Here is a 15,322-nt window from a genome sequence, read left to right on the forward strand (position 1 = left end):
GCCAAATAGAATTAATCCATGTATCTACCAACAGATGAGCGCATAGACAGAACATGGAACACACACAACAGGCTTCAAAATGAGTGTTTACATACTCACTGCAGCATGCTGAGTGAGAAGGTGCCAGACATCAAAGAAAAACACTATGTGATTTTATAATATAAAACAAAGAGAACTGGCAAAGTTAGAGGTTACCAGGGGCTGGAAGAAAAAGAACGTATTTTTTGTTGGCTAGAATCTGGGACTATAAACAAGTTCTGAAAGTGGACAGTAGTGATGATACCATATCATTATATCAAATACATAAATAAACAAAATCTTTAAAAATAAAGAACTAGAATAAAATAAGTTAAAATCTTACCTGTGTGTATGACAGAGATTTACCACAATTTAGATATATATAATATGTATATACACCCAGAGGGTTTCCGGGCCAGAAAGGGGACCTCACAGTGGAGGCCCAAAAATGTGAGCCTATTCCACCTTGTCTGGAGGTCAGAGAGTCTGAGCTTGCTCAAAGTTGTTGACACAACTGTGGCTACACACCCTGAGTTAGGGTGTGGTTAGTTGGTGTTTTGGACATTAAGATGGCCCATGGAGGTAGATCCACTTCACCCTGACCAAAGGTCAGAGAATTCAAGCATACTTCTGCTACTTCTTTAGAAATAGGAGGTTTGACCTAGAGAGTGGTTTCCCTCAGGATACTTGGTCTAGGGTGGGTTCACTGCCTACACAACAGAATGTTTTTCTCAAGAAATAATAACTTGATGTCTCAAGTATTGGGGCAAGTAACTGTTCTAGTTGTCCTTTGTATCACGTTAAAACAGTATTTTGCCTTCTTCTCCACCCCCTTTAGTACTGGGGTATATGAGTGTACGGAAATTAAACACAGGAGAACTCAGAAGAATTCAGCATTCAGTATTCAGTATTCACTGAGTTGCCCTCCCGTCACCATCCTGTGTTCTCTGTGATCTTTCTTATCTCTGCTCCTTCTACTTAACTTTTCTAATCCTCACACCCCTACCCTGGAACATGTGAACCCACCGAGGCTAGGATCGCGGCAGAAGTCACCCCAAAAAGGTGGCTCCCAACACCTCACCATTACCTGGTTGTCACTCTCCTCCTCGTCCTCCTCGTTGGTCTCTTCCCCTAAAGCCAAGAGACTGAGAGTACGCTTGCCCTCGTGGGTAGAGCCCAAGGAACCCTTTGCACAAGCAGCAGTCTTGGGACCCTGTGAAGGCTCCAAAACACAAAAGGAACAAGGGACTTACCAGAAAGACCTCCAGAACGACCCTGGCATGCTCCCTCAATTCCCAACTAGATAGGGCCCCAATCGAGTCCCACCATGTCCATGAATCTGGCGACTAGTTCACACTGCTTACTCCCATCCCAACTCCCACCGTCCCAGCCACAAGGGTGGGGAGATCAGCAAAGGTAGCCCTACAGCCCAGGCCAGCCCCACCACCAGAGTGACTCTTCTCAGACTAGCTGGTGAACTCTGAAGTCACAGCTTGTGTCTCAGGGCTAGGTCACAGCCCCAAGTAGGACACCCAAAAGGTCCCACAGAAACAAATCACATGCACAGCAGAGGAAGGACTCACCAGCGTGGGTTCCCCAAGCTGCCCAGAATCTGCTGAGCTCCCCAGGCTCACACTCTGAGATCCACGAAGAGCAGCGGGTAGGGCATCCCCAAGGCCTCGTAAGGGAGCCAGGCTCCAAAGAGGGGCCTGGACTGGGGCTAAGGGGGAACCCAGGACCTGGGCAACAGAACAAACACATCTTGTTACAAACCCCAGAAACCACGTGGCTCTCAGGGTGTTGGAGGCAGATATAAAAATAAAGCATCCAAATTCTGCCCGTTCAAATTTAAACCACCTCCGCTTGGAGACTGCTAATGAAACACAACATTCAGAAATACCATGTGCCAACTGGGTGAGACTCGCAGGCCAGCTTCCTGATTCTGGTAACTTGTGTGTTAGTTCACATCTGGCAGAAGCTAAGACTGGGGGCTCTGCTCCCCTTTTGGGAGCCACAAACCAAGTGAACCGGATAAAGGAGGAATGGAACAGAGATAAACCCCAGCAACTAGAAGTCTCTACACTTGATGCCTAAAACTGAGGACCCGAGAAAAAAAGTGGTCTCAACATGATACTGACAGAGATGGAAACAAACACCAGAAGAAAGTGCAGGCCTCCTCAGAGGGCTGTGCACTCAGGAGGCCGCTACATAAACACATGCCTTGTCATTCTCTTTGACTTGCTCTCCCTGGTTGAGTTGAGGGAAGAGGAGAGTTGAGGGAAGGTCACCTTCATGCCAGCGAGAACTGGAGTCAAAATCCAGGCTGGGTCCGAATGTGTGACCCTTCCACCTCCTCACAGCTCCTCACATTCCCTTTTCCTTCATCTGCAAGATGATGGAGAGGGTCCAGGCTTGGCCCTATGGGGTCTGCTAAGAAGTTGCAAAGAGATGTTGGACTCAAGGGGTCTCTGTAAGGGGCGTAGGGCTGTAGTGATATCATGGAATCGACCATCTGGCCTAGCAGAAAAGCCAGGGGCCGGCATAGGGGCCAGAGGGAGGGCTCACTGGTAAGAGTCTGCTGCTCCTCACAAGCTCTGAGTTCCCATACCTACTTCAGGTAACTCACACACAACTGCCTACAACTCCAGTTCTAGACCATCTCTGACACCCTCTTCTGGTCTCACACAAACATACACTCACACACTCACATGCACACAATCAAAAATAAAATCTTAAAAAAGAGATGGGGCAGGAGATCTGACTCAGAGGTTAGGAGCACTGGCTTCTCTTCCAAAGGACTCAGGTTCAATTTTCAGCACCCACATGGCAGCTCACAATTTTCCCTAATGCCAGTTTCAGAGTACCTGACACCCTCACATAAATATACATGCAGGCAAAACACCAATGCACATAGAATAAAAATAAATGAAGTAAAAAAAAGATAATGACACATGCTTTTAATCCCAGTACTTGGGAAGTAGAAGCAGATGGATCTCTGTGAGTTCGAGGCCAGCCTGGTCCACAGAGTGAGTTCCAGGACAACCAGGACTGTTAGACAGAGAAACCTTGTCTTGAAAAATTTTTAAAAAGCCAGGCAGTAGTGGTGTACACTTTTAATCCAAGCACTTGGGAAGCAAAGGCAGGCAGAGTTCTATGAGTTTGAAGCCAGCCTGGTCTACAGAGTGAGTTCCAAGACAGGCTCCAAAGCTACACAGAGAAATTCTAGAGGAAAAAAAAAAAAAAACAAAAAACAAGAGATCACCATAGCATACTGGGAACAGATTGCAACACTTTTCAAAACTTTCCTCAAATTTATCATATTTGTATATCTATATACAAATATGATAAATTTATATATAATACACACACACACATACATACATATAAAACAAAAAGAACAGCCAAGCAGTGGTGGCACACGTCTTTAATCCCAGCACTCGGGAGGGATAGGCAGGCAGATCTCCGTGAGTCTGAGGCCAGCCTGGTCTACAGAGCCAGTTCCAGGACACCCAGGGCTACACAGTAAAACCCTGTCTTGAAAAAACAAACAAACAAAAACAAAGAGAACATATTCTCCTCCACACTAAACCCCAAGGAGTGAAAAAGAAAGGTGGCTCCCAAGGTCAGAGTCACTACCCTCTCGGCCAGTCTGGTCCAAGGAAGAGGTCCCTGGGTAAGCCCCAGCAGGGCCTGTCTCTACAGTCAGAGGATACCTGAGTCTTGGCTGAGAAGTGAGGTAAGACATTCCTTACCTCTGCAGATGGCCAGACATCTGACCTGCTGTAGAACATCTCTGTCAAGGAAAAAGCTACCAATATATAGAATCGGCCAGTGATGCTGAACGCTAGGTCATGCTCTTCTCACAAATCACCTAAGGTGGGCTCTATCACTATGCAGAGACCCCACGTGAGTAAATGGAGGTAGGTGTGGTCGAGAATCCTATCCAAAGTCACAGACTTAGTGGGGCAGAGAGGGGACTGAGTCCAGGATTATCTTGGAGAGGGGATTTTGTATGGTCTCATGACTGTGGTCGGAAGCAGTGCAGGAAGCTGAACCTGCCCCGCCTGCTCAGCCCTTCCACCAGTCCAAGCATATCAGCAAGCGAAATCCTTCCCACACTGTATTTATAGAAAATTACAGACTCCTAACATGGCTAATTTGCTAACGTGCTGGGGGCCTGAGGGAGGGAGACAGGCGTGCTGAGGCCTTTGTTCTCTTGGGCCTTTACTGAATCAGTGGTTAGCAGGGAAATTATACATCCCTGGCTCCGAGCTGATCATCTTCTATAGATGGCCATTAACTCTGAGCATGGGCCTGTGCGTGCCATTGTCCTTCAGAGCTGATAAACTTGATGCCATTGGGCTAATTAAAACTTTCAGGATAATCTATGGCTTATCTGATATTTATAGTACTACACTAGTTATTAGGGCTAACAGAGAACCAGTGTGTGTCGGCAATTAGGGACCAGAGGGAACAACTGGGTAAAGTCGCAGCTGGGCCACAGCGGAACACCTAAGGGAATTCAGACTGAGCCCCGTGGTCCTGTCTGACTTGATTTCTGAATGAAGAACTGGGTGACTCTCGAAAGGGACAAAGGGAAAGAATGACAAGGCCAGCCCCGCCCGGTAGGGAAGGGAAGTCACAAATAGGGTCCACACAACCTGACATAGGCTAGCCATGTGATTTTTCTGGGGACCCTGGAAGGCAAGGAGCAGAAGCAGCTGCATGGCAGTGCTGTGTGCCTGCCTCCAGGAAGGAAAATGCAATGCTTTGGGGATGAGTACGTGCTGTGAACAGCTCTTCTCGAGAATCGGCTGGTAGGAAAGATTTCCCAAACCCCAGAAAGGGCCTGGATTCTGTCTAAGGGCCAGCACGGGTACCACTCTGCCCACCCTAAAACTCCGTTCAAAGCCTATAACTCACGCAAGAGCAAGGCTACACCTAGGCAAGAGAACCCAGAGATGCCCTCAGCTCTAGTCTGCAGGTAGTTAAGGGATCCTCGGGTACTGAAGGAGGGTTAGCATCAAGAAAGCAGACCTGAGAAGGCTTTGGAGCAGGAACAATTCTACCTGTTCCTGCCCCTTCTGCGCTTAGGCCCCACTTTCTAAGAAGCCTACCTGGTTGAGAAGCTGCATCTTGCTTGGCTCTGCAGCAAGCCCGGTGTCAGAACTCGGCTGGACTAGCCCTTGCTTGAGGCCACTGCTTAGCTGGCACTGTGCTTGCTGAGAGAGCTCCTGCCTGGCAGAGGCAGAGACCACTTCTGGAGAATGTTCCAGCAGCTCCGGCCCCCAAGCCAGTAGCTCCGAGTCCCTCTCCTGAGTTCTGATGGCCTTGTGTTCACCCTCACTACACATCCTGGATGACTCGGTGGCCATGCCACAGACCATGCCGGCGACGTCTTTGCACGGCATTTCCTGCACGTTCTCAGGCAGTTCCAGACCCTCCAGCCGTCTGGAGAGCTTGACCATCTGCAGAATGTGCTGGTAGAATCTCTGGTCCTCAGAGTAGTCTTCACTCTCTGACTTCTCCTCAGCAGAGCTCTGTGTGGGGGGCAACTGGGGCACCAGGAAAGGGCAGAAACGCACATCTCTAGGCCCTGGGTCTGACTGACCCACGATAGGAAAACAGCCCTGGGGGCTCTGCAGGTCCCAGGGGAAGTTGCTTACCTCACCTAGGACCTGTGAGCCAAGGGGAGAGGCCAGGCTGCTGCCCCCTCCACTACTGCTATCCGAGTCAGCCCCGGGCACACTAGGCTCCCTATCTTCATTGGGAAACTCCGGAGACTCGTGTAGATGGTGCCTCCCTTTACTGTCAGAATCCCCTGAAGGGGGCTTTGAAGCTAGTTCTGATGCCAGGTTATCAGGTGGCATCAAGAAGAGGCCCTGTGGTGCATCTTCAGCTGAGGCCTCTGGAACCTCGGGAGCAGCAGGCTCCACTTCCTTGCAGCTCTCTGTGGTGTCCTTGTTGACAAGCTTGGAGACCTGTCCCATCCACAGTCCCGGAGGCTCTCTCCTCCATCTCCCCCTACCCAGATCCCCACCTTCCCCAGGAACTCCCTGCCAGCTCAAGTCTTCTGCTGGGCTGCTCTCTAGTAAAAACAGCTTGCTTCTCCTGGAAGGCAGTGCATGGTCAGATGAACAGAGGGACAGGGAGGGCTCCTCCTCAGAGGATGGCAAAGGAATGGGGCTCTGACCTTTGTCCCCTCCAGGGCCAGTGCAGCTCAGTGTGGCTACGCTGTGACTACGCTGCTCCCCTTTCAGCTGCAGGCCTCTGGGGGCTTCGGGAAATTTAGAGTGGACAGGAGTCTGGCTCCTGCATTCTAACGCATCCTGCCCATTCTTGAGCGGCTCAGGGATCTGAGCGGCCCCCGTGCCAGGTTTCTGCTGTCTGCTCCTCAGTTCCAGCTGTTCTATTTCAGGGTCTGAAAATTCCAGGTAGATTTTCTCTGTTGCTTTCTGAGTTAACTCCAGACCCTGTGGGTCTCCTGACTCTGTCTTGCACTGGACCGGAGGTCTGCCTAAGATTTTCTCCACGTCAGCAAAGATTTGGTGGGTCCGAGGAGCTTGGCCTTTGGAGAGTGGCTGCAGCTTGCCAGGAAGGGCACCCATGAGGGGCCATGGGGTGTCGCCCGGCATGCACAGGCTCCTCCCTTTCTTAAAGGAGGCCTCGCTTCTAACCTGCACCTCTTGGTCTAGGTCCAGGTCAGCAAGCCCAGGTGCTGGGAGAGGGGACAGGCCGCGGTGAAAGGAGGAAGAAGGCAGAAGTCCCTGCTCAGGCTGTGTCTCCTAGATGGGTATATAAACATGCAGAGAAAATAGGGGCTGATGGATTCTTGCTACCTCAGCCCAAGACCCACAGCAGAAAACCACCCTCCTTAAAGTAAAGCAGAAATCAGACAGAGAGAGAAGAAAGGCCAAAATTCCCTTAGGCTAAATATACGCCCCTTTCTAGGTTCTAGCCCCCCTCTAAAGAGAGGGGGAAAAACCAACAACAACCATGTTAACAGCCTATAAACATTGCTCCATAGATCCCTGGGCACTCGGTTCCTAGCGTGCTCCCACAGTGTGAAGGCTACAATATGCTTGACCAGGAAGAGAACCACAGTCCCCGGTAAACCAGAGTAGCCCTGTTTGTTTTTAAGCTGGCCTCACAGAGCAGCCATCTGAAGACAGCACTTTACCCCTCACCAAAGCCAGGAGACCACAATCGTGTGACCAGTCCCTAAGCTTCCTCAAGCCCTCAGATTCATGATCAGCTAACTTTATAAAAGCCTTATCAAGGACTCCCAGAAATGTCCCATGAGGAAAAGAAGAGAGGAAGTCTTGGAAACTCAGCCAAATGCCTTCTACCGCCAGCACAGGTTGGTTGGCACTGCTTAAAAGACTTCCAGTCTCAGAATCTTGGGGCTACCAGAAAGCCTTAGGATAATAAGCCACCCTCTGTAAATACACCAACCAGACAGCTGGGAGCACACATCTCCAGAGGCCCAGACCCCTGAGCCTACATAGCCCCTGATCCTCAGGCCTGACCACTCGCTAACTCAAGCTTAAGGTGCCTGGCCTGAGCCGTCAGAATCCTACCGGGGACGCAGGGCTACCCAGCTGTCTTTCCTAGAAAGAGGGATCCTTTCTAACAAGGAGCTTCTGGGTCTCAAACACACATTCAGAGCCAAGTTTGTCACCCAAGCCCACCTTGAGTCAGGCTGGGGCCTGCTAGATGCCAAAAGACCATTTCAGATTATCCTAGGCTAGCATTCACCTTCTGCTTTTCAAATACATGATGATATTAGAAAATTCTAAGATTCTATTTGGAAAGCACCTGTCTGCATTCTTCTGTAAGAAACCGTGCATAAAGCTGGGGGGAGGTAAGGGATGCGGAGCAGCCAGGGAACCTGAACATGACAGTTCAGGCCAGAACCGACACTTTAGGAAAGGAGAACTGGGCTGTAGACGTGGCTCCTCACAGGGCTGAACGGAGCTGCTGCTGCAGGCTGCCGGCCCCACACCTGCACAGAGGGCACAGAGTCTGTCCTGAACCACAAGGTCTCACATTAGTAAGGCTCTCGCTCAGCTCCTCCTGAAGTAAGTGTGGTCACCTCCGCCTCCTACATTCAGACATGCTGAGTGACAAATAATGGGAAGAGTCCTCTGGACTCAGTACAAAAGCTACTGGAGACCACGGGGAGTGCGATACTGTTTAACTGCTGCTACCCCCCACTAGCCAAGGACACTGGCCACAAAGACCACGGATGACGTCAAAAAAGCCAAGGGCATGTACGTATCAGTTACAGGTTGACCTCAAAATTGTGATCCTCCAGTCTCAGCCTTCCAAGCACTAGGATTGCAGGCATGCACCACCAAGCCCAGCTTTTCTTTTCAAACTTGAAGGCACTGGTGTCATGACTATTTTAGGGTAACAATGACCCACACCAGGGCGGCCTGCTGCCAACTCGTCAACTGTGCCCATCTCCCTGCTCCCCAGCCTTCCAGAGTGGGAAACAGTGCCACTTCTTTGTCAAATGCAAAACACAGTCCTTGCCCTGACAGTGTGCCGCTGACCTCACACTGTCACTAACCCTGCCGTGTAGCACACGCTCCCCAAGGAGAGAGAAGGAATTACTTAGAGAAGTAACAACTGCTGGAAGCTGAAAGAAAAAAGCCACCAGGTAAAATCAGACAATGCCCTCAAGAGTTCACTACTGTTTTCACTCCTGGAGGCTCCCCACACCCCTTGGGCTGCAGCCCTGTGGAGGAGCTCGTCTCAGGCTGACTCACCAGAGGACTTTTGGACGTCTCTTTGTCCTTCTTGTTTTTCTTTTCCTTTTTCTTTTTCTTGTCTTTCTTCTTAATGGCCCCAGGAGCCAACCACTTCTCCCGCTCTTGGATGACCAACTTTCGATAGTGCTCATCACATGGATGGTCCCAAATGGACTGACCAGTGTTAAAGTTGAAATAGTAAATGTCACCTGTGATGTTCTGGCTAGGAGTGAGAGAGTGCAGAAGTTAGTCCTTTCTAAGGTCCGGCAAAAACATAATTCTTTAAAAAAGGATAAATACTGAAATATATAAAATAACATAGCAATGGATAGTTATTTATTTCTTTTTTTTAAGGATTTATTTATTATGTATACACTGTTCTGCCTGAATATATCCCTGCAGGCCATAAGAGGGCACCAGATCTCATTAAGGGTGCTTGTGAGCCACCATGTGGTTGCCGGGAATTGAACTCAGGACCTTTGGAACAGCAGTCAGTGCTCTTAACCTCTGAGCCATCTCTCCAGCCCATTATTTATTTCTTAAAGTGTGTTAAACATCTAGTTTTACACTAAAGAATAAACAAATAAGGAATTGAAAAATAAACTTAGGAAATTATTCAGAATACAACATGGGAGACAAGATGATATATTTAAATATAAGAAATAAATTAGACACGGAAGATAAAATATGGACATTCAATGCTGCAAGAGCAGTTCACTTCTTTTTTTCCCTTTCTTTGTTGATTTTTTTCTTATTTTTTAACAAGTAACAAACTTCTGAAAGATTACTCAAGGAAAAGAGACAACTAAAAATAAACTAGTTGATTTTTTTTTTTTAATGGGGCTGGAGAGAAGGCTCAGCAAGAGCACTGGCTGCTCTTCCAGAGGGCCAAGTTTAATTGCGAGTACCCACCTGGTAAAGTTTATAATGGCTTATAATTCTAGTTTCAGAGGATCTGACATACTATTCTGACCTTCATATGCAAATATATATGTATATATACAAAATAAAACAAAAACAAATAAACTACCAAGATTCATTCCCAAAGAACTGACCAGACCTGGGAATATAGCTCAATTCCCATCTCCCATATAGTAGCTCACAACTGCCTGTGACTCCAGTTCTAGACTCTTTTTTTGTTTTGTTTTGTTTTTGTTTTTGTTTATCGAGACAGGGTTTCTCTGGAGCTTTGGAGCCTGTCCTGGAACTAGCTCTTGTAGACCAGGCTGGCCTCACACTCACTGCCTGCCTGTCTCCCAAGTGCTGGGATTAAAGGCGTGTGCCACCATTGCCTAGCAGTTCCAGACTCTTGACACCCTCTTCTGACCTTCTCAGGCACCTGCATTCACGCTGTACATACAGACAAGTAGACACACACATATACATGTAAGTAATTTTTATTTTTTTTATATACAGTATTCTATGCACAGTACTTGAATCAGTACTTTCTGCTCCAACCCTCTAATCTCAGGATGTGGAACTTGGAGAACCTAAAGTTCAAGGTCATTATCTCTTTCAATTTGAGGCCAGCCTAGTTTACAAAGTCAGTCCTGGGCTACATGGAGAGACCCTGTCTCAAAGAACAAAGCAGAGAACTGACCTGAATACTTTATATCTCATGGGTGCAAGGATGAGAAAGGGTCTCATTATGGAGTCCTAGCTGGACAGGAACTACCTATGTAGACCAGACTGAGCTGGCCTTGAACTTACAGCAATCCTCCTGCCTTTGCTTTTGCTTTTGTCCACTTATACACACACAGTGTTCTCTTTTTAGAACTGAATTAAAGTTAAAACTTTTCCCACAAAGAAAATTCTAAGCCCAGATGATTGCAGTAGTAAATTCCATCAAATATTTAAAGCAGAAATAACAGCAACCCTACACAAGTTCGTCCATAAACCTAAAGAGGAAGAAATTCTCATTCTATGAGAACAGAAACATGGCACAAAACAAGATAAAGACATTAGGAGAAAATGATACTATAGACCTGTTTCCCCCCATGGACACAGATGCAATAACACTTAATGCAATTTTACAAGATCAAATCCCATAAAATATAAAAATGATCATACATCATGACCAAGTGGAGCTACCCCAGGAATATGAAATCTGGGTCACAGAGATAGCTCAGCTGGTAAAGGTGCTATGGTCAAGCTTGAGAAACGGAGTTCCCTTCCAGGATCCCACACGTTAGAAGGATAGGACCAATTCCCAGGTTGTCCTCTGACATCATTCTTACAAGTACTGTGGCATGCCCCCCCCAACAAAAAATGAATCAATAAAAGCAATTTAAAATTGATAAAAAAAATTGAAAAATCAATCAATAAATTGACTGTAAGAAAAGATTAAAAAGAAAACCACCTAATTTTATCAAGAGACATAGAAAAGTGCTAAGTAAAATCCATCCATCTTTTCTTCAAAGTACCAGCAACAGCACAAATGTAGTGATATTTTATTTATGTTTTAACAAGAAAAGCTTGTCTGAAGATCAGAGGGCAGAGCTAAACCACTCAAGGCCAAGAAGTGGTGGCCCGTACCTTTAATCCCAGGCAGTGGTGGCACATGCCTTTAATTCCAGCACTCAGGAGACAGAGGCAGAGGGATCTCTGTTAGTTCAAGGCCACCTGGGCTACATGGGATTGAATCTAAAAGAGAATCTAAAAGAGCTTACAAAGGCGTCCCAACACTAGGGAGGTGGAGACAGGAGTGATGTGGCTGGGTGGAGAGAGGATTGAATGTATGGCAGGAGGAGACAGGAGCTCAATGCAGTCTGAGGTTTGGTGGAGACAGTTGCAGTCCGAGGACACATTCTGAGGAGTAGTCTGAAGAAATCTCAGGAGGCAGTCTGAGGACAGGATCAGCCCTTCAGTCTGAGCACTGGTAGAGGTAAGAACATTCTAGTGGCTGTCGCTCTGCTTCTCCAAACCTTCAGCTGTCACACCCTAATATCTGAGTTTTTGCTGCTGCTGCTGTTACTGTTCTTTGGTTTTTCTCTTTGGTTTCTTGAGACAGGATTTCTCTGTGTAGCTTTGATGCCTGTCCTGAACCTAGTTCTTGTAGACCAGGCTAGTCTTGAACTCACTCACAGAGATCCGCCTGCCTCTGCCTCCTGAGTGCTGGAATTAAAGGCATGTGCCACCACCGCCTGGCTCCTGACTCCGAGTTTTTATCATTAAGAATAATCAGAATTCATGTTACACACAAACTCTACGGACAGAGGGCACCTACAGGAAGCACACTCAGAAGCTACCGAATGATGAACAAATGATAGAGTCCACCCTAAGATCAGGAACAAAGCAAAGACATTCCCCATCATTGCCTCTACATAATGATGCTGAAGGCTCTAGTCACTGAGGTACAAAACAGAAAGAAAAGGCAACAAGATTAGAAAGTAGGAGGCAAAATACCTTTATTCTTAGGAGACACAATCACTTCTGCAGAAAATCCTATGGAATCTTAAAAAAATAAATAAATAAAGCTACTAGGCCTGACATAATTGATTTTAGCAAGGTTGTACAGTGCAAGATCAATATACAGAAACCAATTTTACTTCTCTATAAAAGCAACAAAGAATTGGAAACTAAAAATACAGCACTTACAGAGGCATCAAATATGAACTACTTAAGGATAAATCTGATAAAGAGAGGCAACACATGTACACAAAAGCTATTAAACATTTCTGAGCGATATTAAAGGAAGCCTAAATAAATGGAAACAGACCGTGTTCGTGGGCTGGAAGATTCAATATCATTTAAGATGCCTGCTCCCCTCACACTGACTTACGTGCAGTCCCAATCCAAACAGTAACATGACAAGACATGGAAATGCAAAGAACTTCGAGTGAGACTTTGAAAACGGGAACAAGGGACTGGAGAGGTGGCTCAACATTGAGAGCACTGGGGTTCTTAGAGGACCCAGGTTCAATTGCCAGCACCCACAGGGTAACATTCGCCAGCAACTCTAGTTACAAGGCATCCAACTCCTTCTTCCAGCTTCTCAGGCACCAAGTATGCATGTGGTACACATACATACATGCATGCAAAATACCCACAAATATTAAAATCACAATAATACTAAAGGAAAACTGGGAACAGGGTTAGAATACCTACCCTGAAAGATTTCAAGACTTATTATAAAGCCATGTGATCAGGCGAGAAGAGCACAGACCACACGAGCACATCGACGGCAGACAGCAGGGAATACAGAAACAGGTTTTTTTTCCCAGTGACTATGGGTGTTTTGTCTGCATGTATGTCTGTGCACCACATTTGTGACTGGTGCCCTGGGTGCCCCTGAACTTCTCAGCATGATGGACTGGGAGCTAGAACTAGGAGCTGAAGCAAACCCCCCTCCCCAAGTTGCTTTGGTTAAAGTATTTTGTCACGGTGACAAATTAAACTATTACAGGCAGGTAAACCAAGCATTGTGGCACACACCTATAACCCCAGCATTCAGAAGGCAGAGGAGGAGGATCATAAGTCCACGGCTACATGGTAAAACCTTGTTTAAAAAAAAACAAAACACCTATAACCTCAACACATGCAAAAAGATTAGGAGTCCTGGGTCATCCTCAGCTACAACATAAGGTGAAAGCCAACCTGAGACCCCATGAGACCTTATCTAAGAAGAAAAACAAACTGAGACACGGTGGTACACACCTGCAATCCGAGAACTCAAAGGACTGAACCAGAAGGATCACAAGTTTGAAGCCATCCTCGCCTACATAACAAGACTGTCTCAAAAGAAAAAAAACATTATACTGACATAGAGCAACAGCACACATAACGTAACAGTTATGATTAAAACAACAAAACCGTAAGTGGAGTGTGTGTGCTAAAAGTTCTAGGAGGAATTTACCAATTGGCAGTAACTAGGCTTGGGAAAGAGAATGGGATAAAACATGACATATACAAATAACTTTTAATAACTTACATTTTTTAGAAAATGAAAAACAGTAGGACAGGGGAGTGCCAGCCACACGAGCAGGTACACGAAGACAGCTGGCCCTAAACCAGACAGCCTCCCACCCTCCAGCAGGAAGGGCACTGGGACAAAACAAAGCGCTAGCTTCCAAACACAAGCTTGAGTTCTCAGCACCGGGAACACAGTCGGAAGCGCTAACAGATTTCCTAGAAGAAAGATGTGAACCTGGAGATAGTCCAAGGAGAGTCTGCTGAAAGAGCAACAGAACAGGGAGCCTGTCGAGTGAGAGGAGCCGAGAATAAGGAGGGTAAGATAGAGAGGTGTGCATGGGGAGAGTAAGGTGGGGAGATGGCTCAGCAGTTACAAGCGCTTGCTGCTCCTGCAGAAGACCAGAGTTTAATTCCCAGCATCCACATGATGGCTAGCAACCATTTCTAACTACAATTCTAAGGAATCTGAAGTTCTGTTTGGGCTTCTGCGGGTACCAAGCACATACATGGTGCACACACATATATGCAGATAAAACAGTTATACACTTACAACAGGCAAGGCAGTATACATCTGATCTACACACACATAGACACATGTATATACACACAGACACACACACACACACACACACACACCCCACTGAATCCCAGAGTCAGGTCCCTCTATCTCTGACAGGCCAAGTTAGTGAGCTACTGTAATGACTTACCATGGTTTCCAGCCCTTGGGCAATGGCGCTTCAATACCCTCCCTCGCCAGCCACATCAGTTCTGGTTCCTTGATGGGGTCAATACCAATCACTCTGGCAAAGTCAAGGATTTCTGCAAAAAGAGGAGGAGGGTGAAGAAGGAAGGTGGGAGGGTAAGAGAGAAGAGAGGAGGAGGGAGAGGTGTATAAGAAGCAAAATTGAGTCAATTCTTTTCTGGATTTTCCTTTACTCGTCAAGTTCCTGTAAATGATAAAATATGGTTTCTCTAAATATAAATAATAAATATACAGAACTAAAGCTGGATGTGGTGGTACACACCCATAATTCTAGCACTCGGGAAGAGGCAGGAGGATCAAGAGTTCAAGGTCATCCTTGGCTCCACAGTGAGTTCAAGGCCAACTGAGCTACTTGAGACCATCTTAATTATTAAAAAGCTTTAATAAACAAACAGACATACAGAACGGTTTCCTTACATCACAATTTATAAACGGCATCTAAATCAAGTCATGCTACCTCCAAACTTCCACAAATATAATCTGATGTCACAGTTCACAAAAGGAGAGAGTAATGAAACCAAGACTCTACAGTGGAGAGGCCTCAGGAAGGACCCAGGCCACAGCCGGAACCTCACAGTGGGGAGGCCTCAGGAAGGACCCAGGCCACAGCCGGAACCATCTAGAATGAGGGCAACCTTACCAAAAGATAAACTCTCAGAAGATTTACAAGAGCTGGGCTCCAATGCACTTGGCCCTCAAGCCCCAAATGAGTATCAACTGCATATGACTAAGCTCCTCAAGGACCTTGTGAACACACAAACATGAAATAGTGTGTGTTGTGACGATGGCTTGTACTGTGTGCCACTGTAGCAGAGAGAAGGCAGCGCCTGGTTCTCTGAGGGACAGGAAGGTGTCCAGCTGAGACAGTAGATGA

At 46.8% G+C, this 15,322-nt stretch overlaps 1 protein-coding gene across 9 annotated transcripts in view; it reads right to left on the minus strand.

The window, feature by feature from the left end:
• Positions 1-15,322, minus strand: part of Cep164 (centrosomal protein 164) — a 64,608-nt gene that overhangs the window by 37,238 nt on the left and 12,048 nt on the right. For 5 of the 9 annotated variants that reach the window (XM_048416884.3, XM_048416886.3, XM_048416885.3 and 2 more), the window contains 5 exons: positions 14,393-14,504; positions 8,793-8,997; positions 5,136-6,803; positions 1,602-1,757; positions 1,106-1,240 (listed from right to left, as the gene is read on the minus strand). In XM_048416884.3, coding sequence (XP_048272841.3) covers positions 1,106-1,240; positions 1,602-1,757; positions 5,136-6,803; positions 8,793-8,997; positions 14,393-14,504 — 2,276 coding nt within the window. The remainder of the gene's footprint in view (positions 1-1,105; positions 1,241-1,601; positions 1,758-5,135; positions 6,804-8,792; positions 8,998-14,392; positions 14,505-15,322) is intronic. The other 4 variants (XM_085688690.2, XM_085688689.2, XM_048416887.3 and 1 more) reach the window with 2 other exon arrangements.

Source organism: Myodes glareolus, chromosome 4, assembly GCF_982192425.1.
Source record: "Myodes glareolus chromosome 4, mMyoGla1.1, whole genome shotgun sequence".
In the NCBI taxonomy this organism is placed as follows: Eukaryota; Metazoa; Chordata; class Mammalia; order Rodentia; family Cricetidae; genus Myodes; species Myodes glareolus.